This window comes from Struthio camelus, chromosome 1, assembly GCF_040807025.1.
Source record: "Struthio camelus isolate bStrCam1 chromosome 1, bStrCam1.hap1, whole genome shotgun sequence".
NCBI lineage: Eukaryota > Metazoa > Chordata > Aves > Struthioniformes > Struthionidae > Struthio > Struthio camelus.
In genome coordinates, this window is record NC_090942.1 from 6,753,801 (window position 1) to 6,770,153 (window position 16,353).

The window sequence follows — 16,353 nt, forward strand, 5'->3', positions numbered from 1 at the left end:
CTTGTGGGAATAAGTTCAGATGTAAATACAATTCAAGGGAAAAAATGTGTACACGTATCTGCCTCTGGAGAAGGATCCTGGCAACTTAGGTGTAGGAGAGTTTTGTTAACCTGGTAGAGCTGAGAAGCTTTCTCATCTTAGTATCTATGCTAAGGCAGAGGTTGGCAAGTGATTGATGCAGAGTTTTATATCACATGTTTTATAAACAGTTAGAAATGATCTGCTGATACACAGCAGTTTTTATGTGTGTTCCTTAGAATTGGTCCCAGAAGAGCAGTAGCAAGATTGATGGGACAGTGTAATGAAACCAGCACTGGTACTCCTAGTACAGCAGAGACTCCAGCCTAGTCCTCTCTTCAGTGTTTCCTGCCTTATGACCATCACCCTTAGTTACGGAATAACAGCTGGTGAAAATTGACAAAAATTCAAAGTATTTGAATGATTCCAAAAGATTTGCTATGAATTATAAGCAAATCTTTGACAATTCTTACATTTTCTTTTTCCTCTCTAACTATTTCGCTAACACGATCCCCAGTGTTAAAGGTTAACAGCTTATATTCATCTGTGTTATATTAAAAACATTTTTACTGGAGTCCATAAATGTTAAACATTTTTAAAAGGCAATGGTCACAGTGGGACTAGATGCCTTACATAAAACCAGACACGAGACCTTCAAGCAGTAATTGGTGACTGTTTCTTATCTTTTGAGGGTGCTGACTTGCGATTGCTCCTGTGAGACGATGCAGAGTTTTAACATCTGTACCTTGACATTATAAGGAAGCAGTCCCAAAAGTTTTCTCTGGTCAGCAAGGGAAGACTGTGTGCCCAAAACTCACGTGTTTGAGCCTGATGTCTCAAGGGGTGCCATAATTCTGTTACTAGTGAGGAGTTTTTGCCAGTTTAGAGCCACTGAGGACCTACCCCACTTTCTGTGTATATTTTCCCAATGCATTTTGCGAGTTGTGCCATACGCAGCACTTCCACAATAGCAAAGTGCAAACACTGCGCTTCTCTTAGCTGAACTGTAATGGAATATATTTTTCATTCAGACTTGTGCAATTTTTGCAGCATTCACACCATTTTCTGCAGGGAACATTTAAGCCACAGCAAAGCCATGTGGTAGAGCGGATGCAAAGCTCGTCAGTTTGCCGTACTCCAGCCTTAAAGAATGTACATGGAGAAAGGAGGCAGGAAAACAAGAGGAAGGTTTTATCTAACAAACGAAAATAGAGAACTGCCTTTCAGCCCCTTCTGAGTCTTTGGTCTCTGAGCTTTTTGGATAGTCCTCTTGCCCTGTTACGTGCTTAACTTGATACCAGCAGGATCGTTGTCCCAGAGTGACTGCACATGGCGGTGCAATTTTAGCATGGGTATCGCTGCTCACTCATTGCTGGAAAATGAGTATCATTTGATTCAATACTAATGTGGTTACGAAGGCTGTAGACACCTCTTCCTGATTAAGAAAAAATAAGAATACACACATTGAAAACTCTGTTTTGTATCAAACTGGGTTTGGTAACATCCTCTTGAAAGGTATGAGCTGAGAGTCCTCATGAAGTAGAAGACTAAAATAAAGGCCTACTGGCTCCTAGAGCTATTTAGATAGGTGGCTTGAGTTAATCCTAAATGCTGGACAACTGCCAGTGCCACTGCCTTGAGTTCAAATGGCTGGCGTGCAACCCCTTTCCAAACCAGGCTATTAATTCAAGTGACTAGTGCGAAGGTGGTTGTGACGGTTATAAAATCTGGTAAGGGTTGGAGCTCAGTAGCCCGTCTTGTAAGTAGACTTTCAAAAATATTTTCATTATTAAGATCTGCTGCTGCAGGGTAGAGGTGCACCTGCGCTAACAGTTGAGCCCAAGGACTTTGGCCTCTCATTCTTCAGTTGGGGTTAGTTTTCACTCCCAGATCACGTGGGCCGTAAGCTGAAGTTCCTGCAGCTAAAAAGTTTTATTTAACAAAAATGAAATATTATTATTCATGTCATGAGTAATTGAATCCCCAGATGTTCTCATTCTGTATCAATGGCTGAGACAATATGACTCTAGATAGACTGTGACAACATGAATTGATTTCTTCTTTTCTTTTTTCTTTTTCTTTTCCCTTTTTTTTTTTAAACCTGCAAAGTGACTGGGTTTTTTTTTTTTTAGCTGATTGCTTGGAGCTGACATTACAGACTGTGCAGCTGTAAAAAAGACCTTCTCATTTTCATTGAGAATAAATAAAATAAAACATTACAGAAATAGCACTGCTTCTCCCCAGTCCTGCCTTTGCAGAAATAAACAGAGATATCTTGGATAAAGCTGTTGAATTTAGAAAGTCATTCAAGAGAAAAGTCAGTTGCTGCTAGCACTGAATATTCAGAATGTAATAATAAAAGTGATCATGTTACTAAAAAACCACCTGTTACTTACTTGGATTTTTATTTAAAGCATAGAGTTCATTTTGTTTTATTTTTGAATTTATAGCAGAGAAGGGGAATCCAGCTCCTAAGAAACCTTATTATATGCAAAGTACTAATTCCTCTTTAAGTTAAATAGAAAATGCCCATCAATATTCCTAAAGCAGTTAAGGATAGCTGTTTCCACAAAGGAACAGAAGTAGAAAAACTTTAAGTACTTGTTAAGGCATGCACACACAGCGCATACAACCAAACGCCTGTTTTGCTGAGCCAAGAAATCCTACTGAGTAATTTCTCTAAGAGCAACATCGATATTGCACTGCGAATCCCCGAGGATCTCGGGACTGCGAGTGGCAGCCAGCTCCTGGGTCTGCGGCGGCTCCCGCAGCTCCCGTGCCAGGTGGCCAAAGTGGGGCAAGAAGGTGGCAATCAAAGAAACCGGATGCACAACCTTGAGCGTCCCAGCTGAGGTAAAGATTCCAAAAATGATTAACGATGAAGGGGCTTTATTTCTTGATTTCCCCCAACCCCTCTTCCTTGTGACCTATTTTTCGGAAGAGCTGTGAGGTTCTGCCCAGAGCTCTGTGTTTGACAGGCTACTCACTACTTGCAAGGAGCTTATCCATCCCTTATGAATGTACAGCAGCAGAAAGTTTTAATTGGCATTTCATTTTAGCTTTCTTTTCTGGAAATGATGCAACAGTGATTTTTTTTTTTTTTCTGCATTATGGAAGAAGTCTGTGGAAATAACAGTGCAGTGGCTGGAGCAGAGGGAAAAAAAAGAGACCTCCGGGTAATACTGTGCATGCAGAATTGGGAGAAGAAATCATAGGAGAAAAAGATTCAGTTATAGCAGCAACTTTGAAAACTTGCAAGGAGGAAAAGAGTGATGTGGTTTAAAGGGGATATTGATTGGGCTGAGCTATGCATGAATTCTTGCCACAACCCCAAGTCCTTCTCCACTGTCTGATCCACGTAGAATTAATGCAGGGCTTTTTAGATCAGTTGCTCAAAGTTTGGCTGTAAAAGTAGTGAGACGGATGAAAGGCAAGCATTCAAGGAGATTAAAAAACTAAATAAAAAGTTACCTTAAGGACTTTGAATAACTTTGTTAGCTCTTCTTTCTTCTAGTTCTGTGCAAGTTAGAGCAAGTCAACGAGGGAATCTGCCTCATTTTTTCTAGCTTCCCTTTTACCTTGAGAGTGATTGACTTTCCTCAGCACTTCCATCAGGCAGTGTGACATAAATGGGAAATAATTTCCCATCCTGAATTTGTCTCACAATGCCAGGGACATAGCAGGCATTTTTAGATATCAACTCATTTGAAAAATTCAGAGGTTGGGCAGATATAGAAATTCCTACTGTCACATTTGGCTTGCTGCTCTAATGTATGTTTTTCAATTTGGGCCTTGAATAGGTGATATTTTATTAATTTGTAGAATGCTGTTGGGTGTGGGTAATGGTTTTGGGGTAATACAAAATGCGTGCCAGGAACTGTATATCTTTATAGCAGCATAAGAGCTGTTATTCGGGAGGAAGCCAATGACTCGTCTGTTGAAGCTTTCAGTCTGACGCGTACTAGGTACCAGCTCCTTTTAAAGTCTAAAGTAGGAGCTATGGAAATAAATATCCACAAGAAAAATCTTATCTCCCCCTACCCAAACCTCTTTTCACAGCAATAAGAAGATGCTTTATATCCTCTAAAAACTTGTATGGTTTTCAAGACTTTTCTAATTCTTGATGTTCTACCTTTTTGAGATATATAGACATTCCGTTTTCTTCTGAAAACTGTAGACAATGTGGCCAAACCAAAATCTTACTTCTTTTGGTAAATGTAACTTTGGATTAGCTTCATTTTGTGAGACAGGACACAGCTTTAAGGAATTACGGCCGGAGGTCACAAATCTGATTACCAATAAATAAAGAAGGAAAAAAATTCCTCTTTTTCTTGTTTCCTGTATGCTGCATTTATCACAGCTGGACTTTTGTGACCCTCCAAAGGCTTATGAGATTTATAGCTTCTGTAAATCTTATGGTGAAGTATCAACTCTCAGCTAAGAAAAATTAAAACTGTTCAGAGCAATCTTACCCCTCCACACCCCCCCTAAAAAAAAAAACCCAAAAGATGAATAAAACCCAAACCCTTCACCAAGCCCACCTTCAGTATTAATCCTCTAGTCTAAGAGCCTTTCAGACTAACTAGAGGCAGTTGCAGGGTGACCTTTCTGCAAGCGGCTCTGCTGATGCAGTGCTACCCAGTGGGCTGCTCCTTGCAGGCGTACCATGCACCAGTCATCTTTGTTTGTCTAGCCCGTCGTTCCTCGTCCTTTTTACATTCGGAAATTCTCAAAACGTGCTTTCCCCCAAAATCTGCTGCGGCCACCAATCTCTTTCTCACCAGTGTTCCCTGCCAGAAAAAAAAGAGTTTTATCACATATCCCATATGTGTTTTATGATACTGCAACTTGATAACTGAGATATGTTTTTTATAATGAAAAATCCCCCCGGGAAGCATGCGGATGTACCGTAGAAAGATACTGATGTTTTGTGCTCCATTTGTATGAAGGGTATTAACACTTTTTCGTCTTCTTTTTTTTTTTTATTTAAACCGGAAACAATATTAAACCAAAAACATATGCTTGTGCCTCTCTTAAAGGTCCTGAGGATAATGCCCAAGTTATGGCTAAAGTATGCATACGACTTAAAATCATACTTCGTGATATATCAAGTTAAGATTCAGAAGAAACACCTGATCTTCGATGATATCGCTGCCTCCTTTCTTTCAGCAAAATCTGTAGCCTTCTGAATCTGAAGTGAATGCAGCAGCTAGGGAAATTCAACAAGACACTAGTAAGACGGGCTATTGATGGCACGCTCCATGCTGGAAAGCTTTCTGGTTATTGAGTGCAAATGTGGCTTAGATGTGTAAATTATATTCTAGATTTCATCAGAAAGGCATTAATATGTCTAGAAAGCATCTTAAAGCATTTAAATGAAATGTTAATTGAAAGTATAGCAGAGTATGAGCATGCTCTTTCAAAGAATGCTTCAATTCCAGGCACGTAACGGGAAGCGAGCACTAGTCAAACAGAACCTCCCATGGTAAAAACCTATAATTGTTTTAAAGTTCTCTTAAAAACCTACATTGCTGTTCTCATCTCATCCCACACACTGTGATATTCCTTCTGTTCCTCGCTCTCCTCTCTCAGAACTGACTTTTCTTTGTACCCTTCTCCCACTCCCAGCTTTATGCCTTCTCTCACCTCCCACGCTTGGAGCTGCCTCCTGCTGCCCATACAACAAGCACTTGTCTACACATCCCGGGCCTTTCCTTTCCTCAGGCTCATCCGTGCCACGCTCTCCGTGAAACCAGCATGTTGCCGTGCCCTGCATCAAAATCCAGGGGGTGAACTTCCTTTCTGAACTTGAGAATTTAGACCTTCTGAGATCCACCTTCAGATGGTGCGAATGACTGAGCTTTATATTAAACAATGAAGCCAAACCTATTTTAAAGAATAAAAAGAGAACGGTTGAGCGAGACTACATCTTTCTGGTACTTATGGAAATGTTTTCACAAGCATCAGGGCAGCTGTCAGCAATCTCTACCCGGGTAACATTTGACTTAACCTACTTCAGGTCCAGTTCATCAACAAGAGTTTGGAACTAGCCATAGGAGCTAGAAGGGTGGGAACACAGACACATGAGCATCTCTTGCTGCCAAACTCTTGCTGGTTTTTATTGTCACTGCTTACCTACCTATTAAGCAAAGCGAATCTGGAGATATCTGCTATCCTACGTCCCTAGATGCAGATGGTCTATCACAGTGGCAGCAGCTGTTTCAAAAAAGAGCTTGAAGGGAGGTATTATTGACACTTAACCATGTTTACGAGTTTGCAAGAAGACTCCTATTTAAAGTATGTTCTTTTGTGGCTACATGCAATATGTTTAATCTAAATGTTGCTGGACTGATGGAGGGTATCAAAGGAACGCGGCACATCATAGAGTTTGCTTTGCTTTGCTTTGCTTTGAAGCGATTTCTCTCTTGCAGAATTGTGTGAATCTCATAGGCTTGGACAAAGGCTGTGTGGATTGATGCTATACCCCGTGACTTGCGCTCCCGTGACTGATGTGGAAAAGGAGGGCAACCATATGACACTGTTCAGCTGATAGGAATTTCCTGTACAAGGCTGGAGAAGTATGTGTATGCAGGAAAAAAAAAAAAAAAACAACAGTTCTACACTGAGAAGAAAAAATATGTGTAAAGAAAGTGCATTTACTTTTACATACTGAATGCACTTTTGATGGTAGAGGAAAGCTATTTGCTAGGAACAAATTTTATAGTCTCCTCCTCCCAAATCACTACATTCGTGCACTGAAGGAGCTCAGCCGGGTATTAGGCCTTAGGGAGGTCGTTGGTGAACCAGGATGCATTCGGTTGGCTCATGACTGTCTCTCAGAGGACCAGCTATTCGGGCAGACTGCACTGCTTTAGCCAAGCTGCCCCTTGGGCGCGCTCAGATGTGCAGAACCCACACGTGGCCCAGCTCTTGAAGCTGCCAGGACCATGTTAACCCAAACTGTAAGCGAGGTCTGGAAGCGGAGTTCTCTGTAGTGTATGCTTCTTAGTTTCCGTGTATCCTTTCTATTGTGTTTTATATAAAATGGTTGCCCTAAAAGATGCTTTTTCACTTTCCTGAGCATCTATGAGCAGCGGTTTCCATTTGTTTGCACTTTTCTATGGGAAATGTCCACAGGAAAAAACTGAGGGGAAATACATGTAATCACAATTTTAATTATAAATTCCAAACCTTTTAGTAGGGAACTGAAAATCTAAACTTCCTCATTTATATTGGAAATACATGGTAAATTTTGTCTCCTTGCTGGCTTTCGTGTTCTCTATTCAGATTTTGTTTTGAAGCAGGTTATTACATTGTCAGGGAAGGGATTCATCTGAGTGTCCTTCACAGATCTCTATTAGAAGGGGATGAATCATGCTCTCAAACTGTTTGCTTCTTGCTAGTGACCATGGAGGGGACCTAGGCAAAAGGGATCCCATGTAAAAGTCCACCCTGCAAACGGACAAAGCTAAGGGGGGTGAGTTTCACTATAGTCTCTGCCATCATTTTAGTAAGACTGGGGTTATGACTCTCACTTTGTTGTAATAATATATGGGGAAATTGCTGTAACAACTTCAAGACCCACCGGCGTGGTGATTTTTGGCAAACAACGTACAAGCAGCCAGTATCTGGCCACAGGCTGGACTTATTTCTGTGCTAATTTGTTTGGTGCGGTCTGAGGATATACTTCCCTCTCTTGGAGCTGGAGGTTCAGAGGCTGCTGACCCACCAATAGCTCCTGTTTGTGAGCCCAGTTTGCTGCAATGACATCTGGAGAGCAGCTGAAAATTTTGCCATTTTCTGCGGCTCCTGTCCACGGGCTGGTTCACAGTCCGTGCACAGAGGCATGTTTTTAGACTCTCTGGTGTAATGGAATACGATATTCCCTTCTTCATATGCCCGGCCCTAACCTCTATTTACATTTCACTTAGGTAATGTATAGGTTTAACGTAGCTCTGTTTGCTGTGCTATTCTATTCCATGAGCCATCTGAGCTTGCCACTGTAAACTTATTTTTTCTGTACTTCTCTGGGAGATGAGGTTTGGGATTTTTCAAAAGGGAAGGGCAAAGAGAGAGAGAGAACTGGCAAAATCAGAAATTGCGCTCTTAGGCATTAAAAAGTGACCAAGCACATCCTGTAAAAGGTGGTATTTGCAATAGTACAAAATTGATCCAAAAGAAATGCAAATTCCATTCAGACTAAATTTTCCGAGTTTGTACGGATACACAAAATTTAAAATGCTACTGGCATGGGCACCAGCCCATTCCTGGCCAGAGATTAGCTAATACACTAGCCAGATTCACTCCATTATTAAGTCGAGAGACTATTGGATGACCCCGGACGAAGCGTATTAACATAATGTCAATAACGATTCCTTTTATAGAAAGGTGTGGAGGAAATGCAAGCAGAGTCTGTAATACCATACGGCGCTTCCAGTCTGGCTCGGCTCTCGTTTCTCAAAGCTTTATGCAATGCAGCCATCTCTTCCCCGGAGACGGGAGCGTGTGGCTTTCATTTTCATGGGAGACTTTTGTTTCTAGGCAGAAGCTTTCTGAATTCTCTGGTAGTTGGCTTAGACTTGTTATTCATTGCCTGAGGCTGACTATTTCAGGTCTTGCCAAAACACTTAGCATCGCTCCCAGAGATTGTCTTCACAGGCTGGGTGGGGCCGTTCCTTAACTTGATCAAGGCTCATTAAAGCTTCAAATCTCTGAATGCACATTCAAAATTGAGTGACAGGAACTTCTGGGAAAGTTTTGTTGAAAAGCCTGGCATAACTGAGTAATTAGAATATAGCAGTACTTCATATGCAACATGATTGTCACAGCCTGTGTCAAGAGAACTCATAATTTCTGAAGGGTAAGACCATATGTTCTAAAAAGAGCTTTCAGAATGTGGGATACTTGTTTTGCAAGTTATTTTTTTTTCTCTTCATGAAAAAACAAGGTGTTATGAAATGAGATTTAAAAAAATCCCCCACAGTTAATTAAATTGATTCTCGAAGAAGAGGTCTCACACTCTGGATAAGCGCGTTTTAATATCTGTGGTTTCTGATTTACTTCTGGAGGTAGCTGAAACAAAGAATTGCAAGGATATTTGGAAGGACATTGTTAGCCCAAATCTAAATCTAAGAACGTATAAGAAGTTTTTTTAGTATTATTTGCTATTATATTATTTTCAGTTATATTTTAGTTACACTGTTTTAGTATTATTTGTTTTTCCATTTGCACTAATTTGGAGCCTCTTCACATAAAAGAGGCACTGACAATCACCTTGCCAGTTATAATTGGTCACTGAAACAAAGTACGGCCAGGAGAGTCCACCAACTGTCCGGACAGATTTGTGTGTAGCAACTAGAAATGTTACATGCTGTGGTTTACGTCAGTGTCTAATGTAAATGCAGATAACTTCATCAGCTTCCATTTTAAGCTGAATCTAAATTGCCTGTTTTGTTCCAAAAACCTTCTCGCTTCTGGAATGTAATGTGAAAAAAGTAGCTTGGGCACCGCCAGCATTCAAAATTCAAAACTGAAGCTGAGTTGATGTTTCTGAGGATATAAGAGTTGTATCGAATTCTACTCTAACAGGAAGAAATAGTATTGATTAACAAGATCTTGGCCTGCATTTGAAGAGCTTGAATGTCCACCAGGGTTGTATTTTTAGAATTTAGGTTTTATTTTCCTTAGCAATAATATTCCAATAATGGGGTAGTGTGAACCAACTAAAGGCAGTTTGGTGAGACATTATTTTTTATAACTGGTAAGAGACAAACACATAGGAAGATTATTTGCGCCCCTCCAAACCCCCTCCCCAAATTTTAATGTCCACAGTTACTGATACAACTTTGTCTGCTAATTGAGGATATCTCTGCAAGATTTTTTCAATAGATTTTTTTCCTGTGCTTGATGTCGAAGAAAACTGCCGTGCAGCAAACAGTTGTTGCTTGCCTTGCTAAGGAGTAGTTTTACTCTAGGCTGTTGTGGTGATATAGACTGGAATAAAATCACTATCATATGTATTTTCTTGACCTAGCTGGAAGACAGTCAGAACATCTTAGCTCTGCACGCTCAGCCTCTTCTTTTTGTTAACTTCCTTTAAAAGAAAGGATTTTAAAACAAAGTTTATCTGTAAATTTACCCACTTTAGAAAACTTAAAATTTTGGTATGGTTTACGCTTGTTTAATTACTACTATATTCTGAACATTGCATATTTTAACCATGCTATGATTAACAGGTTGCTGGTTATTGAATAATAACCAGGTTCCTACTTACTGAATTAGTAACAAATGCCTCCGTTGGGAAGGATCTATGTAGATCTGGCGTTTGTTAGGCTTGTAACACTTGCTGATCTAGGATTCCCACGGAGTGTTGATTGAGACCTTGGATGCATCCTAAACAACACGCTCTGGTTGCATATTGGTATCATCACTGCAGATGTCCTCCTCTGGGCCACCCCTTCTGTGCTTCCTTTACGGCCAGTAGAGAAAAGCAGCACATTTTTGAGTATCTTTTCTGCAATATTTTTTTCCAAATATCTTCTCCAAAGGTACCTGTTCAAAAGAGATGTTATGGATTGCTTCCCACTCAGTGGGGAGAAATAGGCATTACTACACAGGTGGCCTGAGATACTGGTTCAGCTGTAGACACCTTCTCTGAAGAGGTCTAAAGCCAACGAGCTGGATGGTACCAACTTGGCTCTCAATCCCTTATAGAGGAGAAAAATCAGCGTTCCATCGGTGCTGCCTCACCGAATGCTTTCTAATGACTGGCAGATGTTAGAAAGATCATTCATTTTCCATCATCTGTCGCATTAGACAGATTTTGCTTAAATTCTTTTAAATATTCCAAGGGTTGAATGATTTGGTTGCCCTTAGTTTTGGCTGGTCAACTTCAAATGTCCCCAGCAAACTGTCCTGTCTGTAAAGGCTTCACTGGTATAATGAATAAGATAATTCGATGGAGTCTTGTCTCTATCAGGAAGCTCTGTGCTAAATGCTAATGAGTAGGTAGCAAAAGGTGTTCCAGAAGCAATGCGAGCTGCTTCAGCTTAACAAAATACCCACCTTTTTCTTCGTTTTAGCTTGTCCCAGGCCTCATTTCCTAATCCAGGCAAACCACAAGAGAACTATTTAAGCTAATGAATGATTGAAAAGTATGAACACCGAATTCAATAAGTCAAGAAGAAAACAAACATAAAACCCCACAGAGATAACAAAATGTATGCCTAAATGCATCATTCAATTACTCTGCTCACTCCTTGCTTCCCATTACACTCTCCTTTGTCAGTACACAGTGTATCTAAATGGCAATCTCTTTGTAACAAGAACCTTTTCTTCATGCCTTTACCTGCTAGCGCAGAACACTGTTGGTGCTTGGCAAATGTCACATAATAAGAAGAACTGATTGCAAGCAACACACGAATCACATGATGGTTAGTGAAGCTGTTCAGATTTTTCTCCACCCAGCATGAGGATGGTCGCCAAAATCTGCAGATGGAGATTGTGCCGGTCTTTCTGAATGGGAAGGGTGGGTTCAGCTCAACTACCGCTAGATGATGTTAGTTCCTTAAGTCACTAAGGGTCATGCCAAGCCACAGGAAGTGTGATGATCCATCTGGCATTATTCTTTAATGAAACTGTTACCTGCCTAAAATTCTTTGTCCCTGGGGACCATGAGTTGTATCGGGGTGTCTGCTTGGGCTTTTCTTTCTGGAATGTCCCTAGAGAGCCGGTTCATCAATGGGCGCACAAACGGAGAAATGAGCTTTTCGGCTCAGAGGCCACCCTTGCTTTAGAACAGAGAAGTCCCCTGGCCTCAGAGGATGAAGCAAACTGCTTTGTCTTACAGTTTTAACAGGTCATTTTAACTGCCTGTATTGTGAATAAGTCAAAGACAAAGCAAAAGTTTGTATTATTAGGCTGCATGCCATTAATGTTTCTTGGGATCTCAAAAATCTTCATTTTCAGCAACATACTAGCATCTGAAACTGATTATATGATTCTCCGGAGACTTCACTTGGCTATTGCAAGCAGATGTTAGTAAAAAACCTGAAAATGGATAGTGGTATTGATGAGTCCCATCATAAAAAGATAAAATAAAAATGTCATTACCTTTACATTGCTATGCATCTTAAGACGATGAAATGCTGCAGTTATTATGGAAGAAATGGTCTTTTTGCATCCTTCAACTATAATCTATTGCACATGATTAACACTGAGAGTCTTTACTAATTAGCTTTTATGGTCAAACAGTTTTTGTGAAGTTGATTTCAAAGAAATCAAAATTGAACTCTTTATAGCTCTGAAAGACAGAGTTATGGAATATAAATGCATAGATCATCTTAACAAGCTAGGGCAAAATGATCATTAAGCAACAAAAAAAAGCATGGAAAAACCCAATTATATCCCAGGTATTGCAATGTAATGTGTATTGCTAACTGATGCTACTAAGATTTTACGGATAGATACAGTCCAGGTAGGGTAGGGAGATGCACAGGGTTACTTTTCATATGATAGCATGCATGGATGAAGCTTTGCATACTGGTGTTGTGAATGCGAGTGGTACAAAATCAATCACAGCAGAAGGCAAAACTTTACTCGCTGCTGATCTTTGAAAATTAAAAATACAAAAACGGGCTGTGATGAGCTGAATTTAACCCATCAGAAGGACTATGGCAAATCAAGAGGAGTTAACTTTCTCTCTCCCCCTCCCCAGTCTTGCTCCATAGTTTCTCTTTAGGTTTCTCATTAGTTTGTCAGACCTTGAAAGTCAAACCTGCTTCAGCTGAATTTATCCTGTGGTGTTGCACATATATTCTGTTTGTACGTGTAATGACAAAAAGGTTTCAAAAAGATGCTTACACCGAAGCATGTGGTGGTTCTTTTCCAAGTCAAACCACCTTAGTTTATATATGTGTGCAGACAACCTGTATTAAACTATGGCCCAATAAAGGTCCCCTCTTCAGTGAGCCTGTATCAACTACCTTTCACAGAGCAAAAGGCAAGCACTGGAATTAGTATGGTTTTCAGAATAACTTAGTTTCATAGCAGAACAATGTTTACGCATTTAGGAGTCCGAATACTGAAGAGTACAAATACATTTCAGGCTCCCAGAAGACTTAGAAACCCAGGCACTTCTGAAAAATCTACCTTTTGGTCACTGGATCTCATATATAAATCACAGCCATTCAATTTTTTAGGGAAGAAAGGAGAGGTCTTTTGGTACCTGCTGAAATCAAGACCTTTGTAGTGGTCAGTGTATTAGTGCAGACAAAAACACATGGCTCAAAAGGGGCCAGATCTCATAATCACGCTCGTGAAACTTGTCCCATTTCTGTGTCACTGATCCCTTCAGGAGATAACTTTGTGTCAAAGAGATCCCCAAACAATTATTAAACATTCTGATTTTAAAAATATACTCATAGTGAGAAGCTCTCACAAGCCAGCCTTTTCAGGATGGTTTCATGGAAGGCTTTATTCCTTTAGCTGCATCATGAAGCCTGCAACAGAGATTTTTGCGGTTCTGATATGTGTTTTACATCTCTGAGATTCCCCAGACAATTCCCCCTTTGATCCCATTGTTAATGTTTGCCTAATTAAATAACAGGGTGAAGTGGAGGAAGATTCTGCCCCAGGCTACATTATTCCAGCTCCAAGAACCGGCAAAAATGTGGTGTTCTCATTAAGTAGCCCAGAATGAATGTGGGATCCTTTCATTTGAATTTTGTTTTCTTGAGACAGGATTTTTTTTTTCTTCCTGGATGCACCCAGTTATACAAATGCCAGTAACATCATGAAGAAATAAATACCTACAAAATGGTAAAATCTCACCCTTTCAGAGAAGCATCAGGTAGAAGACAAGTAGGGCAATAAAACGTACGCAGGCAATTCGCTTTTTCAAAGTGTCTTGCCAATTTGTTTCTACCTGGACGGACTCTCCGGATAAGGCGGTCTCCACAGCCTATTAAGATCTTCTTGACGTTGCCAGTGAGGGCTCAGCAAATGTAAAAGCAGTCTTGATTTGAGATGCACCCTCTACGGTGTAAAGCTAGGCTACTTAAAATATAGATGAGTATATCTTTCTAATCAAGGCAACACTATCTAGCAATAAATGAACCTACTATTATGCCAGATTAAAGGATGTGAGGCCTGGGAAATGCAACAGGGGGGTTAAATTATAAAGTGACCCAGAGGTACTCTGTTAATAAAAGAAAAAAGCACAATTTCAAGTATTGGAAGAGTTTCTTTCATGCTGTAGAATACGTTCCTTTACTCAGGAGACTTCATACAAGAAAAAGAACTGGTCCCGTTATATCATTAAGAGAATCTACTTCTTATTTACAAGTTAGGATTAATTTTAGCTGAGGCGTAAATGCTGTCAGCCCCCGTTGGGTGGCAGAGATTGTGGCATTCTGTTACAGGTTAATTTCTTTCCTTGCAAATTAGAAAATAGCGTGGACTTGCAAACCAGGGGCAGAGAAAGGGGAAATATGCCAGCAGCTGTGCTCAGACTTTTTTGCCTTTTGGCTTCCTCTTTCATTTTCTAGTCTGCTGCACTTCTTCTTTCACTGATCTGGATGCCGCATACCAATTTAAATTTCCAGCCCATTTAGCGTCCTACAACACCAGGGGACTGAAAAGAGAATTAAGAATGTACACGGCATCAAATATGTAAATTTCTTTTTCTCCATAATTCTTTTTTTATCTTTTTACCTCTCTGTGGTCGCAACAATAACAGAATCCAGTAAAGTACAACCACCAAAAGCCACCAGCGCGTTTATTTTTGTAAGAGGAACCGGAGCCGGCTCGCGATCGGCAGAGCACTCTTTCACAGATCAGCAGACTATAAGATTGCTTTCCTGGCTAGGAGCCACCGATGGACCCGCACAAGCTAGTGAGAGTCATGTAAGAGTCTCTTACACCCTCTCCGCAGGGACATCTTCCCCCTGGGCTTCACAGGAGAGAATGTTTTCCTGGCAGTGATTTAATGGTGGGGGGAGAGGGGATGGGAAGAAGATTAATGTTTCTGGCAGTTGCCAGCAAGTTCGCAGAAAACCGTGGCTGGAGCAGGAGTGGACTAACTCCGTCATGTTTCAGCCTTTTCCGAGTACTTAGAGTGGCACATTTTTAATCAAATGTGAAATGTAGCGTTAGCGGGCCGAACGGATTAGCCTTTCTTGTGAGTAACTCTTGTCCGCTCTCTAGTCAACAGTGCAACTTCGCTTTTTAATATTTCACACTTAAGGCTGTCATCTTTCACTTCATCTGTTTAACGGGTCTCTGGAGCTTGGCTTTTTAAAGGTGGGAACTATTTAACAAGTGCACCCAACTGGGCTTGGAAAGTACACACGGAGAAGACGCTGGGGGAGGAAGCTTCTCAGATTGTCTCATAAAAGCCTGGAAATAGTCAATGTTAACGGGGAGGGATTTCTTTTTTTTTTTTTTTCCTCCAGTACCATATTGAGGTTATAGCACTTTTAAACATTTAAGTTTTCCTTGATTTGGGTTTTCAAACCTGCCTTCTTTTAGCAAGTTAATACACTTGTGTTGAAAAGATGAAAAATCTGTTCATGTGCTTGATGGATTTCCTTCCCCTAAAGTTGGTGGCCACTTACCGCTCATCCGCTTCCTGCTCTTATGCAGGGTTGAAGATACTGTTAGATACCAAGGAACTGGGGGAATTTGGAGCTAAGCTGTTCCTGGGCCTCTGATTCAGCTGAGCCTCTAATAAAGTTAGTCCGTTTGCATAAAACCATCGTACTTAGTAACGTACTTTAATAGCTGTTCTGTCTGATTACATTTATGTGAAATAATAAGCCTTGTACCGGACAGATCTTCAGACTGCTCTTAAGCCTTGTTGCTCCACTAAAATAAATAGTTTGAGTGATTTCCATTTCCCAAGAATTTCATGTAAATATTATAGTAAAATGTTTGCTTTTCGGATTAATTAAAGTGCCTTGATATATTAATTCACTGCTTTATTTCAGTCTCAGATATGATTTGAAAAGTCTTTCAGTTCTCACAACAGAGTCTTTGAAAATTTTAATCTTTTCTTTTGAGGACTGTTATTAACAAGCCAGGCCCAACTTTTACATTTTCAACCTGCGTTTTGGGTGTTGTTTAGACAAGCTTCTAGGGGCTTGTTCATTTTGCTAGGTAAGGTTGTAACAAAGGTTTACAAAATTTTTGATAGCTATTTTTATAGGAATTCCTGAGATTTGAGGAGTAATGAGAGAGAGCAAAAGAAAAGTATATCCACATTCATGGGCGAGACCAGGCTTTCCACAAAGCTCTCAAGACTAGTTTAATTTTGTTCACGTTTAAGTAGATGGGAAA

The 16,353-nt window shown here is 40.3% G+C and overlaps 1 protein-coding gene across 26 annotated transcripts in view; it reads left to right on the top strand.

Moving 5' to 3' along the window:
* The window catches only part of CELF2 (CUGBP Elav-like family member 2), a 354,164-nt gene that overhangs the window by 70,812 nt on the left and 266,999 nt on the right, over nucleotides 1-16,353 (top strand). The window contains exon 1 of one of the 26 annotated variants that reach the window (XM_068908706.1): nucleotides 14,879-14,922. The exons of the other annotated variants lie outside the window; for them this stretch is intronic. Within the exon in view, the coding sequence (XP_068764807.1) occupies nucleotides 14,894-14,922 (29 nt within the window). The 5' untranslated portion in view covers nucleotides 14,879-14,893. Of the gene's footprint in view, nucleotides 1-14,878; nucleotides 14,923-16,353 lie in introns of those variants that run through there. 26 annotated transcript variants of the gene reach the window in all.